Source organism: Carassius auratus, chromosome 50, assembly GCF_003368295.1.
Source record: "Carassius auratus strain Wakin chromosome 50, ASM336829v1, whole genome shotgun sequence".
NCBI classification, from domain to species: Eukaryota; Metazoa; Chordata; class Actinopteri; order Cypriniformes; family Cyprinidae; genus Carassius; species Carassius auratus.
In genome coordinates, this window is record NC_039292.1 from 5327490 (window position 1) to 5340974 (window position 13485).

Genomic DNA, 13485 nt, shown 5'->3' on the forward strand with positions numbered 1-13485 from the left:
CGAAAAAAACAAACAAAGGGAGGGACAGTGGTAGTGGAGACAATATCAAACTGAATAAATAAACAGATAAAACTATAGAAGAAGAAAAAATGCTGTTTTTCTTCCATATATGGAATATAGAACATCATTACAATATTCATAATAGTATTGTTTATAAACATTTGTCTGTTTAACTAAATGTACACATTCATAAGTTTAAAATTACTACCCAAAACCGAAGGTACTTTTTAAGGTACAAGGCTGGCTCTTTTAAATGTATAATTCATGCAGTTCACACCACAGGAATATTCAAAATAAACAAATTAAATGTACGCAGACAAATATCTGATTCAAAATGTACCATTTATTAAACGTAGAAGATGAACAGTTTGAATCACCGTTTTAGAATGAATAATTATAATAAACCTGTGCCTCTCTCTCTCTCTCTCCTTTAAAAAAAAGTTGAATAGACCGATACTCCATTATATACAGTGGACACAATTTGTATATATATATATACTTTGTGTATAGATTAAATATACTTTTTTTATATACACTAAAATATGTGTGATCTAAAACACACTTAATTCATTTTTTGTTACTATTTTTCTTAATTTATTTTCTGTTTCCTCTCTATCTCTCTCTGTTTCTTAATATAGAGTGTACATTTTTTTTTAGTTGTAAATTAAAAATATAAAGGAAACGATAAAATCTCATAAAACTGGCCCGAATGTCACATGTAAACAAACCCGTGACGTCATCACCACGCGTCACATGCAGTCAGACCGGATGTTTCATTTGTTCCTGTAATGATTGTAACCGTATTTGCTAATAAATATAATTTGCGAAGGTTATCCGCAACCAATATTGTGGTTTAACATCTCGCAACGTCTTTGAATTACGTAAGCTACTATGTAAAACTTTAGCAAGCGGTTCATTCAACTAAACAACCAGACGAATGAAATCGCCCCATTTAAACAGCTGAAAATAACATTGAGGTAAAGTTAAGGATTCCGTGGTTATGCGCGTGTATTTCATCAAATTTCAAGAACCAGATTTGTATCGTACCTATTTATTAGATGTATAATCTTTGTTTTATAATGTAGAATGTCATACAAAATGTATATATGTTATGATATCTAAATTATAATGTGTCATTTGTTTGGCTTCAGCGCTTGTGTTGAATGCATAGACTGAGTGCATCATGGGTGCTGAACAGAGTGGAGATGCTGAACATAAACATTCAGACTTCAGCGCTTCAGGTATTCAACATTATATTAGGAACGCGATTCTTGCTTGCTCATGCTATGTTTATTCTTGATATTAAATATGTTCCTCATGGAATCGACATCAGCATCAAATAAACGTTTTAAATTTTTTATTATAGACATATATCTGTTACAATGGAGGTGTTACTTGTGTTGTATATATTCTACCATGTTTGTTAGCAAGTTCTGTCTCGTTGTTTCAGTTGTTCCCTCTCCAGCCAAGCATAGAGCTAAAATGGATGACATAGTAGTTGTTGCCCAAGGAACTCAGTCATCACGGAATATCCATAATGATCCAGATGTAATAAAGCTACAGGAAATTCCCACCTTTCAGCCTCTTCTCAAAGGTAAGTAGCGGTCCAAATGCCTATCTATTCGTTTAGGTTTTGTAGGTTAATAAATGGTTTATAATGGATCTGGGTTAAAAAATAAAAAATACATAATTTTAACCGATCTTCATTTAGATGAACCGACACCGATAATCCTGAAATCAATCTTTTAGTCTATGGTGTTTTCAGTTAATGCTCTAACAAAACTTCACTTAACGCATTATTTGTAGTGCACATCCCATCCAATAAATTGCTGCTATGAAACAAATTCTCATCTTTTTAAATGTCAGTTTCACAATTTTGACTTTTTCTTTGCATTGTGAGTTTACATTACGTAATACCTACTTTTTCCGCCTCCGAATCCTGAGTTTACATCTTGCAATTTTAAATTTGCTCATCTTACAATTCTAACTTTTCCCTCCCGGTTGCGAGTTTATATCTTGCAATTCTGTGTTTATTTCACAAATTCAGATTTGTATTAATTTATTTTTTTTGTGAGATATAAATATGCTGTGGAAAATTCTGTGGAAAAAAAAGAGAAAAAGTTGCAATTACCTTTATTTTGTAGTAAAATACACTTCCATAGAATCATAATTTAAAAAATCTGATATAAAACGAATAATAAAATGTGGACTCTTGTTATCAATAAGTTCATAATGATATGAATCACAATGTGTCATCTCTCAGGTGTTCTTAGTGGGCAAACCTCCCCCAGCACTGTCTGCTTAGAAAAGCTGGATTCGGCACAGGTGCTGCAGCTGTGTGTCCGGTATCAGGATCATCTACACCAATGTGCGGAAGCTGTTGCCTTTGACCAGAATGCTCTGGTCAAGAGGATCAAAGAGGTATTTGCCTTAATTTCTAATGAATTTTTCTGTTCCGACAAGCCAGCTGTGAATGCTAACCTGTTTTTTGTCAGATGGATCTGTCAGTGGAGGCATTATTCAGCATAATGCAGGAAAGGCAAAAGCGATATGCCAAGTACGCCGAGCAGATCCAGAAGGTCAATGAAATGTCAATGATCCTGAGACGCATCCAGATGGGCATTGACCAGACGATACCATTGATGGAGCGTCTCAACAACCTTCTGCCCGAGAGCGAGCGCCTGGAGCCCTTCAGCATGAAACCTGATGGAGAAATCAAATAGAGTCTGGCAACATCTGGAAAATAGAGTTCATAGTGTGTTCACTTATTGACTTTTGCTTTATAGAGACCTACCTCAGGTCATGTCTGGTTGTTACCTATGAAACTTCTCACTTTACTGTACTTTGAAAGGCTTATTGCGTGCCTGGATCAGGTGTTATTTGGCATAGAACAGGTTACATGGTACTAAATGGAAAAACTATAATACCAAAATGGTAAAGGCATGTGTATATATTTACTTAAAAGGCTTAATTGAGTGCTTTTAAAGGGCATGACAACATATAATTCTGCCTCTGTAATTTAAAACGTGAAGTCATTAATGCATATGATGCTATTAAAGTTGTTGGCATTAAATCCTTTATACATACACTGTCTTCTCATGATTTATTTATGATTATACTATTGGAGGAAATAAATTTTTTTATAGCATTGTTATGTGATTAGGTTTGATAATTTTATACTTTTCAGATTCTCATTAATATTGGTCATAGTGATTCTTTCTATTCAGCTGAATTGGACTTTTGACAGTCAGCTGAACTATTTGTCTGATGTTCTGAATTTTACTGATGATGGAGCATGATGTAAAGAAAAAAGTAAATTTTCAATGCCACAGTAGAAATTATTAACTCAGTGATGATTATAATTTTTAATTTAATTTAATAATTTGCTTAACCCTCAGGGCGTCCAAGATGTCAGTGAGTTTGTTTCTTCATCGGAAAATATTTTATTTAATTTTAGCATTACATCGCTTGTTTACCAGTGGCTGCCGTCACAATGAGAGTCCAAACAGCTGATACAAACATCACAATAATCCACAAGTAACTCTCACAGCTCCAGTCCGTCAATTAATGACTTGTGAATTGACAAGCTGCGTGTTTGTAAGAAACAAATCTGTCCTTAAGACATTTTAAGTTAAACCGTTGTCTTTGGTCTATAATATAAATCCATAATCCGAAAGGATTCAGTTATTAGCAAGTGATTTAACACAACATTTCTCCAAATCTATTCAGATGACAAAGAAACATAAATACATATTGAATGCCCTGCAAGAGAGTACATTTTAAGTTCATTATCATTGATTCAGTGATTACGGAGTGATTTGATCTTGTGCACAAACTGACAGTCACCACCATAAGCTACTACTAAAAATTGCAGAAACATAATTTTCTGTAAAGTTGCTTTGTAATGATTTGTATTGTAAAAAGCGCTATACAAATAAACTTGATTTTATTTAATTTGACATGAGGCCCGCTCCATGAAAATTAAAGAATAGTACTTAAAGCACTATTAGTTTATTTATGTGTGAAAATGTTAAATAAACTTTACAAAAATATAGAATAAAGTCGTAATATATTTTTTTCTCCGCGAGAGTAAGTTTTTCTAAACAACAACAACAACAAAACTTCATTCTCCGTTCCAACAGATGGCGACAAAGATCATCTTAACATAACAGACTACAGAACGAGAGAGAGGAATATGTGAATGGCTGAACTGAAAATGTGTTGATGTCGTCAGTCCATATTTAATCTGTAAAGCAACAAAACCCCGTAATAAGCTGATTAACAGCAGAGATAATGCGGCGCCTGTGTTCAGTGCAGCAGAAGATCCCATGTGTTTTCCTGACAGAAGTGAGAAACGAACCATCCAGAAAACGCGACTGTCAGGTGGGTAAAATAAAACATTTTTGGGTTCATGTTACTCTCATGATCAAAACCCATAAATGCATTAGGATTGCATTATATTACAATATGGCTCATGTCTACGGTCAACTTCATTATTTTAAATTCATGTTTTTAATCAGTGCATTGCATTGGGAAACAATATTCATATCGAGGCAACTATATTTATAAAACCCATTTAAAAGCAACAGGGCTGTTCTAAAAAATGCCATACAATAACATAAAACATACAAAAAAATAGATGAATAAAAATGCACGGGTAAAAATGCATCATGCAACGTATATTTATTAGACTGAATTGATTACTAAAAGACTTCACTCATTCTGCAGCAGTTCCAGGTGGTGGCCACTGAGAATGTGAACCCTGCTGCTCTTGAAGCAGATATCCACTGTGCAGTAGCAACTGAGAAGATTGATGGGACATGCTGCTATGTCACTACCTACAAAGGTATAATCTGTGGGTATACATTAATGTGTTGATAAGGATTTTTTAAAGTTTCTTTGAAATAAGTTTATAATGATCACCAAGGTATTTGATCAAAAATACACTAAAACCGGTACTTTAATATGTAATTTATTCCTGGCAAACCGGTCACATTATCCTTTAGAAATCATTATAATATGCTGATTGCTGCTCCAGATCAAAATCAATGCTGAAAAAAAAGTGATACAAAATTATATATATATATATATATATATATATATATATACATATATATATATATATATATATATATATATATATATAATATATATATATATATATATATATATATAAACACATGTGAAAATCACTGGTCAATATTCAAGCCAGTTATTTCCATATCCAAAACTAGGATCTTTATACATTTTATTATTATTATTATTGATTGTTTTTAAGGGGAACCATATCTCTGGGCTCGTCTGGATCGGAAACCCACCAAGCAGGCAGATAAGAGATTCAAGAAGTATCAGTATTCACGAAAGACCTGTAAAGGTATTTTGGTCCAAAATGAATCTTTTTGTATGATTTATGTTATTTCTTGGACTAACAAGAAACTGTTACAAAGCAGTGAATGATAATGAAAGTTCTAAACATCGGATATTTTTTGATTCTCTACTAAATAACAGGATTTGTGTGGAACGTAGACGAAGATTTCCGAGAAGTGCCAGAATCCTGGATCGCTGCTCACAGAGTCCAGCATGAGAATGGCCATCCAGTGCCGGACGAACATGGCCACATTCCAGGTAGGGAGGTGTCTCTGGGACGCACTCTTATTCCTGATCTTCCGGTCACAGGTTATACTGTACTGACTGAAAATGAAGTCTGCTGATGGCATAGATATATCTGTCATGAAGGTTGGGTTCCGGTGAATCATACCAACAAGCAGTACTGCTGGCACGCATCTGTGGTCAACTATGATTCTGGTGTTGCCCTTGTCCTGAAGACACGTGGGGAGGATGAAGGGTTGTTCGAAATTGTCAGCATTCCTCTAGTAGACCTCATGGAGCAAACCCTTGAGCTGATCGGAACCAACGTTAATGGAAATCCATATGGTAAATATAATTTACGGTTTTATTATTTTTTTTGAAAAAAGCTCTTCAGCTCACCAAGGCTGCTTACTTGCTCAAAAACAGTAAAACAATTTAATATTGTGAAATGTTATTTAATTAAAAAAAAAAATTCTACTTGAATATATTTAAAAATGTCAATAATTCCTGTGATAATGCTGAATTTTCAGCAGTCATTACTCCAGTCTTTAGTGTCACATGATTCTTCAGAATTCATTCTGTTGAAACCATTGTTTTTAATTTCTAATTTCAAAAGACAGCACTTATTTGAAATAGATTTTTTTTTACTTTGATAATATTGTTAATGTCATTCAAAGTGATAATTTCTTGCAAAATAAAACCCCTTTGATTGCTAGTTTAGGTGTTAAGGAAGTGACAGTTAGTTTAGGAAGTAACTCTGTGATTCCGTAGGTTTGGGAAGTAAGAAGTATCCAGTCCATGTTCTGGTGCCCCACGGGGTCCTGCGCATCCGGAACCCTCCTCCAGTGGATTTCCAGCAGCTGTATTCCTGGTTTCAGGAATGCCAAGAGGGGCGAGTGGAGGGAATCGTTTGGCACTGTGATGATGGGACACTGATCAAGGTAAATAAAGGGTTCATACTTTTAACCGTCACTCTTCTGCTGCAGTTATCCACATTTTCTTCAGATCAATTCATTTGAACTCTTCAGATACACCGCCATCACCTTGGTTTGAAATGGCCTGTCGGTGACAGCTTCCTGAACACCAGAGCTGTGCTTGTCCACGTAGATGAAGAATCTGATCCAGATGCCTCCGAGAAGGACTTGTTCAAATCGTTTTCCAGCATAAACGGAAAACTCTTCAGCTGCATACAGGACATTCAGTTTGAAACCTGATCCCAAAAAATGAAACTACCAATCATTCCTGATAGATCTGATTTTAACCTTTGCCATGACTTAATACTGGTCAAAACTGCATGTTGTGATTTCCCATCGACAATTTGCTCATATATGCACTTCGATATATGATGTATGCGAATGCTGTGATAGCTTTATATTTAGTACTATTTCTTTTCTTTTAGAGTGGAAGTGTTTTTTTTATTTTATTTTATTATAACTATTTAATTTTTCTAGTTTAAATAGTTTTCAGAGGATGGTTCAGCAATATGTATATAAATAAATGGAAATTGACATTGATCGCCATTTATTACAACTAAAGAGTCTCAAAAATGAGGCAGTGATTGATAGATAATACACCCTTTCAGTTTCAGTTCTTGCTCGTGAGGTCATAAATCACAACTGTTTTAAAACCTAACTTCATATGTTATAATATTTTACAAAAACACAACCTACTTATGAAACATTGTAGCTTAATGGTACTTGAATATAAAGCACATTAACATTGTACATATTAGGCTCTAACTGAGCAGTAACAATAAAACCGAATGACCTGACAAACGATCTGATGTGTGTTAGCTGATAGACACGTCGATGGGAACTGCTACGCCAAACTGATCCGACAGCTTCTTCAGCTGCTCCTCCAGGATGATGTTCTTCTTCACCTCCAGATTGTAATTGTACTTAAGATCCTCAAGTTCCTCGAAAAATGTCGGGTCAAAGTTTTCCAGCTCTCTGGTCAGCTTTTTCACTTCATCCTAAAATGAAAGCATTTATAATAATGTGACTTGAGATTTAAAAACCGCAGATTCTTTAGATATTTGTTTTTCTTCAGGGATACCTGTAACTTCTTTTTTTCAGTATTTGCTGCCTTGATTTGTTCCTGGAGCTCTCTGTATCCTACAAAAGGAACCGGTAGATGATTAAATGTCTCATGTAGCAAAGATTCTTGAATTCATCAGTGGTGATCTTACCTGGTCCTGCTTTGCTGGTTCCAAACTGCTCATCGTACCATTGAATCTGGCGAAGAAGTTGAGCTTTTTCCCTCTCAAGTTGTTTAGTGGCCAGTCTAATTGGAAAATATGTGTCAAAGAATTAGTTTTGAGTCATTTTTTGTGCTTTGTAGTCTATGGGTATTTCCGCGCTTCACCTCTGGGACTGATACTCTCTGGCAAGGCCTTCATCTGTGGTGGCTTCCAAAGGGATGTTTTTAAGCAGTTCCACCTGTTAGTACATATTAGGTTATTAGAATCTCTGGGAAAAGGAGCATTGTTAAGCCTGGAATACAGTACGTGACTTTTCAAACTGGAACAGATTTGAAAACACATCTGCCAACTATATAAATTTGTTGAAGAGAAAAAAAGACTTGAGTGTCACACACACTACCAGACTTTCAAGTCGCTCCGAACACAAACTCAAGCAGAAACATGTGCCTTGTTGCTAGCACGTTATTAATGAAAACCAATGTTCTAAAATTGGCTCAAAATGATATCAAACAGGTTTTAGTAATGGCTGAATATGGTTTTTAGTGAATAGCTGAAGAAGAATCGGTATCTCACTTGTTCCTTTAGCTGGCTGACAGTGTGTTGTGTGGCCTGCTGTTTCTCGTTCGCCTCTTTCAACTGTACCTTCAGCTCGGAAATGCTGGAGTTTTTCTTAGTGATTTCACTCTCAAGACCTTTCATCTTGTTTTCAAATAACCTGTGAAGGGAGAAATGAATGATAATAAAAACGTACATGATGACAAAACTGATTAAGTGTTTAAGTGAATGTAATACCTGGACACAACTGAAGATTTCCAGGTCTTGCTGTCTGCCCCCTCTAGAGACGGCCCCTTCGACTGTGCTAATAAGAGCCTCTCACTGGTCTCCTCAAGCTCTGCCTTTAGTTTCTCATTGGCTACTTCAAGGCTGGCTTTTGCAACCCTCAGCTTTTCTGCAGCTTCTGCTTCCTGCAATTTGCCACAAAACATACTGTAGCATGATATATTAAGATCATGTTTTACTGACACCAAGGTAATGAGAAAAAACAACAACACCTTTTTAATATCTTTACGTAAGCGTTCATTTTCCATCATGATTTTCTCAATGCCCTTGGTTTTTGACTCAAGTCTTGCTTTTAACTGTTCCTCTTGTTTTCGTTTCAGCTTTTCATTTTCTGACTGTAACAAAAAGATACACATTATAATAAAGAGTTAAAAATAACTATTGTCACATGACATTCTTAAAACAATATCACAATCTTACTGTAATGATAAAAACTCCATAATCATCGGGAAGAAGGAGGCGGGAACCGGCGCACAATCAAAACATTTTAATAATTCAAAAATAAACACAAAACAGCGCACCAGCCCCTCACGGACGACTGGTGCGCATAAATTAAAAGCAAAAACATAAAATAATGTCCCAGGCCTGGTCCTCTCTCGTCCTTCACTATAGTCGCTCCAGTTTTATATCCTTCCATCTCCTACGTGGGACTCGATACCGGCGGTGGGGCGCAGGTGTAGCTCATTTCCAATCACTAAACCTGGCCTCACTCCTCGTTCCCACGCCTCTCGGCCCCGCCCCACTCGCCACACTTACAAATTATACAGTTGCAACTTGCTGGTGGTCTTTAATAAATGTTCTTTGTTTTGCTTTGTCTTTTTTTTTTTTTACTTAAAGATTATTCAGTAGATGCATTAATCAATAGTGACAGTAAAGACATTTATAATGTTAAGAAATATTTATATTTCAAATAAATGCTGTTCTTTTGAAGTTTCTAATCATCAAAGAATCATTAAAAAAACACAGTAGAATGAATATATTGATTAAAAAAAAAACATTATTTTTTCCACAGTATTACTGTTTTTTTGATCAAATGCAGGCTTAAAAGACTTATTTTAAACACATTAAAGCCCAAACTTGTGGATGGTAGTGTGTCATCCAACAACTTCACAAAATGTACCTTAAGTTTCTCATGGTCTTGTTCCAGTGTAGCAAGCTGCTCCTGCACATTGGCCTCTGATGTCTTCTTTAAGCTCTCATTCTCTCTCTGTACTTTCTCCACTACCTTCTTCATCAGTGCGATGGTCTTCTCCAGTTCAGGTACGGTTTTCCCACTGCGCCCAGACTGCATGAGAGGAGCAAAAGAAATCAGGGAAGGAGATCAGAGGATCGGTGTTTTAAGATCTTCGAGATGCTGCAACCTACCCCACGAACATAGCTGAGCCTCTTCTCCACTTCAGCTTTCTCCTTCTTCAAAACACTGCACATCTCTTTGAGGTCAGACACCTGATCCTTTCATCACAGGGAGAGTAAAGTAAGTTGAACAGTTTTTCAAATGGTTTTGATCATGTTATTAATTATTTCACTTTTATGGTACTTTTAATCGAGGTAGGTCCTTGTTTGCTTGCTCCAGTTGGAATCGAAGCTCCAGGATCTGTGTGGACAACTTGAGGTTTTCTTTTTGGAGCTCATGTTCTCTTTGAGATGGCGTACCAGAACCACGGCCAGACGTCTGCTGAAACAACAAAGAGATGTTGATGCTGTAGACAACATGCAGCTAAGTAACACCCAGACAATAAACACATTTTAATGTAGTTTCATAACAAGGTTCGGGAGAAGCACGTCAGATACTTAACCTAATTAGCACAGGTGGAACCACTCAAGATAATCAACCTTAGGGTATAAATACAGCTGAATCAGCCTACCTGTCTCTATTGACGGTTTATCAGCATCCCCCCTCCACCCCTTCTCCTCCACTAGAGTTCACTTTACACTTTCATATACGGGGGGGTACTCTAGGTTCGGGCCATTCCCGAGCTCGGAGCCCCTTCCCCGGACAGCACGCCAAATACGCATTATAATATTCAGTTAATTATATGTAAGTGTGAACTCGTGAAATAGAGGATGGAGAGGGTGCGACACAAAGACACTTGCTATGGAACAACAAGCAGACGCTCCGGATCCGGAAAAGGTGAGGTCACGAGCTCAAAGCCAACTAAGCTACAGGGTGGAGAACTGGAGGCTTTGTGTTAGTGCTTCAGTGGAAGCTCCTATGTGTTAAGTACCTTTCGAGTTTTCACTTTGCTTTTCATTCTCTGTTCTTTGTCATTAAAGCTGATGACCTCTGATTCTACAGATCCAAGAATGTCCAAGACATCAAGTTGAGTTTTAATAACACCTGTGTTCAACTCCTTAGTGAGGGAACATTTTACATTCTCATTTAAAATATGGTCTACGTCTTCCTCAGCGATGAAGGACGTGATCTTGTCTATTGTTGGTTCTTCAGGCAATAGTTTGGCATCAACTGTGCCGAGTGCTGCTTCTTCTTCTTCTTCAAGCTCTTTAGATCCTTCAGATGTTTTCACCTTTTGGCTTGGATCACCGTCAGATTTCAAAGACTCGATATGTTGTTCTTCAGGTTCTTGCTCCTCATCTCTGTCCTGTTTTAATATCCCTGGCTCTGTCTGAGTCCTGCTTTCTTCTGCATTTGCATTTTCATTTTCCAGCTGATCTTCTTCAAGAGGGTTATCTGTGATCTCTTGATATGTCAGTCCAGAATCTAGTTCTTCTGCATCTCCATTAGTATTCATTTCTTCCTGTGCACGTTCAGCCACTACTATATCTTCCTCTTGTCCTCCTTGAATCTCATCTGGTTCCTCTATATCTTTCTCAACCTCTTTTTTGTTGTCTTCTTCCTGTTCACTTTTGTTGTCATTGAACAGATCTTCTGGTTCTACATCTGCAACTCTCTCTCCAACATTATCAGTATTTGCTGCCTTGATTTGTTCCTGGAGCTCTCTGTATCCTACAGTCTTTTCCTCATCTTGACTCACTTTTGCTTCACTCATGCTTCTAAATGAAGTCTGAGTTGCTTTATCCTCTGTAACTTCTATTTCCTTTTCAGGGACTACTTCCTTTCCAGGGATTGTGTCATTTACTAATGAAGACCGAGTTTTTTCACCTTCACTAATATCGAAAGTCATGGAATGAACAACTTTTGAGGACCAACTGAGCTTAGGCGGTGATGCCACATGTTTTTTCTTCATAATCAGTGATTGAATAGAGGAGGTATAATATATATGAGGTTTGAGAGAATGAAAATAAAAATGAAATTAGTGGGGTGAAATTCATGAAAAGTGTTGAAAGGCAAAATGTTTGACACGTAAAGTGTTACACCCACAGATGGTCTGGATGGAGATTCTTTGGACAGTTGACTCTCCAGGGAGTGAAGCCTCTCCTCAAGATAACGGTTCCTGATGGTGATATCCTCAATTGCGGCATCACGGGGCAAAGCCTGCTGCTGCCTACAAAACCAACGTACCGTATTAAAAAAGAAAAAAATTTAACAAATTGGCACAATGGCACGATTGCTAGGAAGAACACACTTTATCACTTTCATTTGCTGCTCCAATTCAGCATTCCTTCTTTGTAGCTCCTCAATCTCTCTGTCAGCCTCGAGGGTCCGTGCTCCAACTACCTGATCTGCAGACACTCCTCTGCCCTTTAGTTTCTTCTGGAGACCCACCTTCTCCTGCTCCAACCTTCATAGACATCAGCCAACATAAACATGATGATGAATCGTCTACTTTTGTTCTTACTTTTAATAATAGCTTTAAGGTTCAAACTCTTAATGCATCATTTGAAACTGTCCATTATGTGGATAGATTTTTAGCACAGACCTGCTGTAAAGCTCTTTGATTGTTGTTAATTGTTTAGACAGAGATTCCACTTCTTTCTCCTTCTCTTTGAGAACGCTCCGCACTTTCTCCACCCTGGCCTGCCACTTTTTACCTTCCTCCCATCTCAAGATTTCCTCTTTGAAGGACTGTAAAAACAGGAAAAGTTCACATATGTACTGTTATTTTGTTGATAAATCGGATTAAACGAATCAGAGAACCATAATAATTTCATTATGATTACTATTTCGTTGACTGAAAGCAAGCTAGACTGTGACTTCATCACGAAATGCTAAATTAAATGTGTGTGTAAAAGAATAAGAGCTCAAATAAAGATCCAACATCAAACTACTTAAGTAAAGGCTTCTTTAGTCTTACTTTTCTTGTAGTAAATGCAATTCTAGTTCACCTTGTCCTCCTTCAAGACGCTCCTCTTGTCTGCAGGCTCCGAGATGCTATTCCTGTCCAGCTCCTGCTCCAACTTACGGATCTTCTTCTGAAGAGCTTCAACTGTGGGTCCATCACTCTCGACCTGAGACTGCACAGACAAACACAAACAAAGAAATCGTTATTTATTTAGACTCTTTTTATTTAGACTCTGACAATTTTCTTTTCTTCATCTCCTTTCATGAATGTAAGATTTTCAATGTTTTCGAAAAAAGTCTCTTAAGCCGACCAAGGCTGCATTTATTTGATCAAAAATACAGTAAAAAACAGTAATATCATGAATATTATTATTATTATTCATTACTCTAGTCTAAGATCCTGCAGAAATCATTCTAATATGCTGATTTGCTGCTCAAGAAGCATTTATTATTAATATCAATGTTGAAAACAGTTGTGCTGCTTATAAAAACTGATTTTTTTTCCCCTCAATATTTATAGTTTAAAATGTGTATAGTATATAATGTTTTAAATGGTAGTGTACATGACTTCAGTAAAGAACTTTGTAAACTAGTTTAAAATGTGCTACATTAAATAAAGCTGTACTCAAACATTGTAATTGTTAAAAAGCTGAGT

At 36.6% G+C, this 13485-nt stretch overlaps 3 protein-coding genes across 5 annotated transcripts in view; 2 read left to right on the top strand and 1 right to left on the bottom strand.

Annotated features, from left to right (window-relative positions):
- Positions 1-730: 730 nt before the first annotated feature.
- On the top strand, positions 731-3088 carry borcs5 (BLOC-1 related complex subunit 5). Its single transcript, XM_026238749.1, has 5 exons — positions 731-977; positions 1152-1241; positions 1451-1594; positions 2264-2421; positions 2496-3088. Exons 2-5 carry the CDS (start codon positions 1184-1186, stop codon positions 2721-2723), a joined length of 588 nt encoding a protein of 195 aa, XP_026094534.1. The 5' UTR covers positions 731-977; positions 1152-1183; the 3' UTR covers positions 2724-3088.
- Positions 3089-4068: 980 nt separating this feature from the next.
- On the top strand, positions 4069-7008 carry LOC113066744 (uncharacterized protein C12orf29 homolog). Of its 2 annotated transcripts, none has more exons than XM_026238755.1 (7): positions 4069-4383; positions 4732-4846; positions 5279-5374; positions 5509-5625; positions 5737-5934; positions 6361-6530; positions 6618-7008. In XM_026238755.1, the coding sequence occupies exons 1-7, from the start codon at positions 4294-4296 to the stop codon at positions 6801-6803; spliced, it is 972 nt and encodes a 323-aa protein (XP_026094540.1). In that variant the 5' UTR covers positions 4069-4293; the 3' UTR covers positions 6804-7008. The 2 variants fall into 2 exon arrangements, with proteins under 2 accessions (XP_026094540.1, XP_026094539.1); XM_026238754.1 differs by having other exon boundaries at positions 4072-4383; positions 4729-4846.
- Positions 7009-7093: 85 nt separating this feature from the next.
- The window catches only part of cep290 (centrosomal protein 290), a 28609-nt gene continuing 22217 nt past the window's right edge, over positions 7094-13485 (bottom strand). Inside the window, exons 41-55 of one of the 2 annotated variants that reach the window (XM_026238750.1) lie at positions 12875-13003; positions 12469-12614; positions 12175-12330; positions 11970-12093; positions 10855-11829; positions 10167-10304; positions 9995-10081; positions 9750-9914; positions 8842-8964; positions 8582-8754; positions 8363-8504; positions 7954-8027; positions 7778-7872; positions 7645-7703; positions 7094-7561 (exon numbers count right to left, since the gene is read on the bottom strand). In XM_026238750.1, the coding sequence (XP_026094535.1) occupies positions 7379-7561; positions 7645-7703; positions 7778-7872; positions 7954-8027; positions 8363-8504; positions 8582-8754; positions 8842-8964; positions 9750-9914; positions 9995-10081; positions 10167-10304; positions 10855-11829; positions 11970-12093; positions 12175-12330; positions 12469-12614; positions 12875-13003 (2769 nt within the window). In that variant the 3' untranslated portion in view covers positions 7094-7378. The remainder of the gene's footprint in view (positions 7562-7644; positions 7704-7777; positions 7873-7953; positions 8028-8362; positions 8505-8581; positions 8755-8841; positions 8965-9749; positions 9915-9994; positions 10082-10166; positions 10305-10854; positions 11830-11969; positions 12094-12174; positions 12331-12468; positions 12615-12874; positions 13004-13485) is intronic. The other variant, XM_026238751.1, reaches the window with a different exon arrangement.

Bases quoted from the DNA above. Each gene is read 5' to 3' on its own strand.
- borcs5 (XM_026238749.1), top strand. From the start codon at position 1,184: ATGGGTGCTGAACAGAGTGGAGATGCTGAACATAAACATTCAGACTTC. The intron at 1,242-1,450 runs GTATTCAACATT...TCGTTGTTTCAG, and splicing joins TTCAGACTTCAGCGCTTCAG to TTGTTCCCTCTCCAGCCAAG. The intron at 2,422-2,495 runs GTATTTGCCTTA...GTTTTTTGTCAG, and splicing joins TGGTCAAGAGGATCAAAGAG to ATGGATCTGTCAGTGGAGGC.
- LOC113066744 (XM_026238754.1), top strand. From the start codon at position 4,294: ATGCGGCGCCTGTGTTCAGTGCAGCAGAAGATCCCATGTGTTTTCCTG. The intron at 4,847-5,278 runs GTATAATCTGTG...ATTGTTTTTAAG, and splicing joins CTATGTCACTACCTACAAAG to GGGAACCATATCTCTGGGCT. The intron at 5,935-6,360 runs GTAAATATAATT...GTGATTCCGTAG, and splicing joins CGTTAATGGAAATCCATATG to GTTTGGGAAGTAAGAAGTAT.